General features: G+C 44.4%; 1 protein-coding gene across 5 annotated transcripts in view; it reads right to left on the bottom strand.

Annotated features, from left to right (window-relative positions):
- Positions 1–5555, bottom strand: part of trub1 (TruB pseudouridine (psi) synthase family member 1) — an 80038-nt gene extending 74483 nt beyond the window's left edge. For all 5 annotated transcript variants that reach the window (XR_011592751.1, XR_011592750.1, XM_070876577.1 and 2 more), the window contains exon 1: positions 5374–5555. Coding sequence is in view for 3 of the 5 variants with exons in the window: in XM_070876577.1 (XP_070732678.1) it covers positions 5374–5506 (133 nt within the window). In the remaining 2 variants the exon portion in view is untranslated. The remainder of the gene's footprint in view (positions 1–5373) is intronic.
- Positions 5556–6000: the final 445 nt, after the last annotated feature.

Below are 6000 nucleotides of genomic sequence, written 5' to 3' on the forward strand. Positions count from 1 at the left end.
ACATATCTATAGAAGCTTTTACAGTCAGTTTTTATGTTCCTGGCCCACCATCATCTTCTCATCGTCGTTGCCAGCAATGCCCACACTGAGAATGAATGTGAAAAGAAAAGTGGTCTTGGTGATATCTAGGGTATGGGTTTTAAACTCTGTTCAGGGTTGAAGTAGTAACTGAAGTTTCACATGGTTTGGTTTGGTTCAGTGGAGCAAACAGCAGGAGAGTGGGATCTCATCAATGTCCAGTCTTCATGGTTTTAAATTGCATTAGGTCTGGAAACAGATAGATTCTCTTCAGCCTGCTTATTTGGCGAATAACTAGTTTAGCCATCCATCATCAGATCTGTCTGGACCACATCAAACACTATTGGGCCTTGCTCTCCTCTGCCAAAACTACACACGACTCCAGGATCATTCTGGAGAGAAAAGATAATACCCAACTTATCTTCTCCACTACCAAGTATCTCCTTAAACCCCTCTCCCATTTCCCCATCCACCCTCTATAACAACAAGTGTGAAGAGCTCATGGACTTCTTTATCACTCAGATTGAGACCACCTGAACAGCAGCCTCTGCTGCTTACCCCCGCCCCCCCCCCCCCAGGCTCCTGCTAACTTAGCACTGATTCCTCATTTTTCTCCAGTTTCTCTCCCATCTCTTCTCATGCCTGAGAACATATCTTATCCCTTGACCCCATTCGCATTACACTGATGACTCAGCTCCTCTTCCATGCTAGTTGACTTGGTAAATGGATCTCGCTCTTCAGCTAACATCCCTTTTGTTTTCAAAACCACCATCACTACCCCACCTCAAAAAAAACACCCTTGATCTACAATTGTGATAGTGGTGCAGTATGCCTCCTCGTCCTCTGCAATCTTTGAGACGATCGACCACACTATCTTCCTCCAACGTCTTCCCTCCGTTGTCCTGCTCAGTGGAACTGTCCTCGCTTGGTTCCACTCTTACCAATTCAAATCGCAGCCAGAGCATCTGCAGTCATGGATTATCTTTCCACGGATTATCCTGCACGGTTATCTCCGGAAATCTCCCAAGAATCTCTTCCTCATCCGAATGCTACTCCTTGGCGACATCATCCAAAGACATGGGGTTCGGTTCCATATGTATGCTGATCGAAAGTAGGTGCTGGAGTCAGCCATTCGGCCCTTTGAGCCTGCACCACCATTCAATATGATCATGGTTGATCATGCAACTTCAGTACCCCATTCCTGCTTTCTCTCCATCCCCCTTGATCCCTTTAGCCGTAAGGGCCACATCCCAACATCAATGTTCTCTCCAAGCTGCGCAGCCGCATAGCTCTGCCAGTCCCGCGCGGCCCGCGACCGGATTTTCTAATGTTAAATTTCGCACATGCGCAAAACTGTGAATGGGCCACGCACCCAAAAAGAAATTCGTGAGAACGCTGCTGACAACATCCAGCTCTCCCTCTGCACCAGCTCTCTTGGCATCGTTCTTAAAGCCCGACTCTTTAACCAAGATTTTGGTCACCCAATATCTCCTTTTATGTCTTTTAACATCCATTTTTGTCTGATTTTGCTTCTGTAAAGTGCTTTCGGGTGTTTTCCTACTTTAAAGTTGCCATATAAATGCAAACCACTGTTGTTCCCAATCAGGCTGTAACATTCTATTACTGAATGAGTATAAATTAAAATCGAACACAGGCATTACCGACAATTAAAATTAAGCTTTGAAAAATCCCATTCTGCTACCAATATTTCCAGTCATCTTATTACTTGTTTGCCCCAGGATAAATCAGTTGCAATTACCAAGCCGAGAAACTGAATATTTGTAACTGAACCCTTAGATTCATTCAATTTCCAGTTAGATTAATATACCAATAGACCAATAATATAGCCAACAGTTCTCTTACTTTGTTGGTGGTGTGCTCAGCATTACCATAGCACAGAATTTGTCTATGGATTATCAATTCTGCTAATGTCTATCTTCATTGCTTTGCCACCATTTGTTTCTCTAGATGCAGCTGTAGTTTACGGTGTCCTTAGTAAATGCACCGCTTTTGATGACATCTACCATCTAACAGTGGCACCAAACATAAACGTGAGACCTTTGTTTAAGTACTACGTTGATGAACAGCTTTTTATCATGACCTACTATTTGTATCCTCTGAAGATATCACACACCCACTTCAATACCTCACTGGATGTGCCAGGAAAGGTCAAATTCACAATAAGGAGGAACGCCACCTCCTAACATTGAAATATTAAAGACTACTGCTGATACTCTGTGCTTAATAGGAAAAGTCATTCCATTATCAGGCCAAGATGTGACCAATTTGCTCGGAAATCAATTGGCAACCAGAGAGCAGGTCCTTGCAATTATAATACTCCAATAGCTTTTCATTCACTGTGGTTTCCAATTGCATTGACACAATGGCAGCAGTGCATACCATAAAGAAGCCAATTGTGAGTGCATCACAGCCAAGTTTGATCTTGTCCTGTTGGCGTCCAGATAATACACTCACAAAATACAGACATGGGAGGCCTTTCAACCCTTTTTAGTTCAATCAATACAGGAAACAAGTAGCTCCCTTATCATCTAACTGGAAATTGAATGAATCGAAGGGTTTCACCTTCACCGTCCTAAGATTTCAAGTGTCAATCACTGAAGTTCGTCTTGACATCTGCCTTACATTGCCCTTTCACCAGTTTACCCTCCCTTGTTCCAGTGCTTTGATTTACTTCTTGTACTACAGATTTAATTTCCCTGCTGAAGCCCTCATCCATGCCTTTGTTGCCTCGCGACTTGACTATTCCAACGCTGGCCTCCCACATTCTACCCTATGTAAACTAGAGGCTGCCCGTGTCCTAACTCGCACCAAGTACCAACTCACCCATCAACCCGGTGCTCGCTGACCTACATTAGCTTCCGGTTAAGCAACACCTCGATTTCAAAATTCTCATCCTTGTTTACAAACCCCTCCATGGCCTCGCCCCTCATTATCTCTGTCATCTCCTCCAGCCCCACAACTCCCCGGTATGTCTGCGTTTCTCTAACTCTGCCCTCTTAAGCATCCCCGAGTCCAGAGTATAAATCGCTCAACTATTAGTGGCCGCTTCTGTTGCCTCGGCTCCAAGCTCTGGAACTCCCTGCCTAAACCTCTCCTCCTTCAAGATGCTCCTTAAAACATACCTCTTTGACCAAGCTTTTGCTCACCTGTGCCAATTTCTACTTATGCAGCTCATGTCAAATTTTCTTATCTCGGAGCACTCCTGTGAAGCGCCTTGGGACGTTTCACTACGTTAAAGACACTATATAAATACAAGTTGGTGATGTTATACCAAATATCATCTTTTATACTCCCTATGGTCCCCTCTCAGTCACATCCTTTCAAGAAATAAGAGCCTCAATTTCTCCTCCATTTCTTCGCAACAAATCGTTTCACACCAGAAATCATGCCTCCGTCATGTAAACCTTGTCTTGGAAAGCCAAAACTAAAACACCACATTCATGGTGCAATTTGTACACTGTTTGCATTTATACCCACCAGCTTATATTGTAATTATTTAGCACTATATTAAAGAAAAAACTTGCACTTGTATAGCACCTTTCACAATGTCCCAAAGCCAATGAAGTACTTTTGAACTGATGTAACATAGGGAAATGTGGCAGCCAATTTGCACATAGCAAAGTCCCACAAATAGCCGAGATAAATGAGTAGATAATCTATTTTTTTTAGCCACACTGGTTGAGGGATAAATGTTGGCCAGGATAACATAACTCCCTTGCTCTTCTTCCAATAGTGTGCAACCTACATCATTAAAAACAGATGATCTGTCCATATAGCTCATTGTGGTTTGTGGGACTGTGCACTGCACAAATTGGCTGTCGTGTTTTCCTACATTACAACTTCAAAATTACTTCATTGACTGTAAAGCATTTTGAGACGTTCCAAGATCGTGAAAGGGGCTACATAAATGCAAGTCCTTTCCTTCCTGATTCAAGGGCAGTGCTACCTCTGAATCAAAGCTGTCATAAACAGCGTTGAATCTAAAATTCTCATCCGTGTTCAAATCCCTCCATAACCTCATTCCTTCCTTTCTCTGTAACCTCTTCCAGCCTTAAAACCCTCCATGTTGCACACAATACCCTTTATTTCCCCCCAATGTGAAATACCTTGCACCTTGTCTGTAATGAGTTGCATCTGCCACTGTTCTAACCGTCTGGGGTCACTGGTGATCAAAACCAGCAACTTTGGCCAATTTATGCCGAAGGTTCGTTTCCATATTACTGCTCAATTGAAATCAGCTGACCAAGGCCAAACCTGGGATCTTCCCAGTTTGCATAGCTCAAGTGTCACAACATTTTGCAGTGAATTTACAACTGATCAGCAGCAGCTTACAAATTAAGTTAAATAATTAAAAATGATGAATACATTGCAAAAACTCAACAATACACCGCAGGCAAGCTGCAATATCCCGTACACCAGTTCTGGAACAGTTTTTTTCCAAACAGACAAATATAGGAGCTGAACATATTCAAAAACTCTTGAATAAAGCAACCCTAATCTTTTTTTTTTAAATGGAGCTCCTCCAGTCAGTGGGCAGGAAATATTCAAATTACTGTTTATACATCAGGAGCTGGAAAACAGTATGAAGTACCCAGCCATGCCAACTCCTAAATATGAAATGTGTCAAGATGGATTTGCAGATTTGTTCCATTTCCCCCTTTGTAACATGGATTTTACCCCATCCGGAAAATGTTAATTTTTTTTTTAAAAAGATGCTAACATCAAACACATGTTAGATGACGAAAACAATTCAAAACTCTGAAATGTTTCCAATAGCCTGGTTATGTTAGGGTTTAGTTCCACTCCAGCGGGGAGCTTGTTGAGAGCGAGATGAAGCATCGTCCACATGCCCGACACGAGACTCCCTAAGCAAGTGCTCTACTTAGAACAGCTACACAGCAAGCGAACCCCAGCTGCGCAGAGGCAACGTTTCAAGGATACCCTCAAAGCCTCCTTGATCAAGTGCAACATCCCCACTGGCACCTGGGAATCCCTGGCCCAAGACCGCCCAAAGTGGAGGAAGAGCATCTGGGAGGGCGCTGAGCACCTCGCGTCTCGTCGCTGAGAGCATGCAGAAAACAAGCACAGGCAGCGGAAGAGCGTGCGGCAAACCAGGCTCCTCACCCACCCTTTCCTTCAACCACTGTCTGTCCCACTTGTGACATTGACTGTAATTCCCCCATTGGACTGTACAGCCACCTAAGAATTCACTTTTGGAGTGGAAGCAAGTCTTCCTCGAGTCAGAGGGACTGCCTATGATGATGATGACGACATGTTAGGGTGATGCTGTGATGCCTCACGCTACAAACTAAAAGCTGAAACCCCGTCTGATACCTTTCAAAAGCTTAGTTTTCAGGAGATTGAGCACGTCGGCTGAAGTGGGGCCTTTCTTTTTGTGAACAGCAAAGAGACCGTTGAGGCCCTGCAGTTTTTCAGCCAGTGCAATGGATCCCGAGCTAGCTGCCATGTTGCCTCAGCGACTACACCCCGGCGGCCCACTCCCGCTGCGTCATCGGGGGGCCGCGGCGCCTTCTGGGACCTGTAGTCTCGCCGCGCGCTTTGTTGCGTCATCAGTGCCGCATGGCTTTCTGGGGCTTGTAGTCTCGCCGCCGCGCTTTGGCATTCAGCCCTGGATTGCGCAGCGGCAGCAGAGGTTGTCAACCCTCCAGGATTGGCCTGGCGTCTCCAGGAATTGAAAATTCATCTTCAGGACATGAAGACGTGCAAGCCCAGGAGAAACATCATCGGGGCTTTTTTTTTAAAATGGTGTATTTTTTCCTTTTATCTGAACACTTTTTAGTAGTTATGATAATATTGGAGATTGTAGGGAAAAGGCTGTTTGACTGAGTCAAGAATCAATGGGGTAACCTTCCAATTGAGGATGGATGTTTTACGCGACCAATGGCGGGGGGGTGTGGAGCAGTTGGAGGCACATGATAAAATCTCCAGGGATACATTCAA

Source organism: Pristiophorus japonicus, chromosome 3 (assembly GCF_044704955.1).
Source record: "Pristiophorus japonicus isolate sPriJap1 chromosome 3, sPriJap1.hap1, whole genome shotgun sequence".
Taxonomy (NCBI): domain Eukaryota; kingdom Metazoa; phylum Chordata; class Chondrichthyes; family Pristiophoridae; genus Pristiophorus; species Pristiophorus japonicus.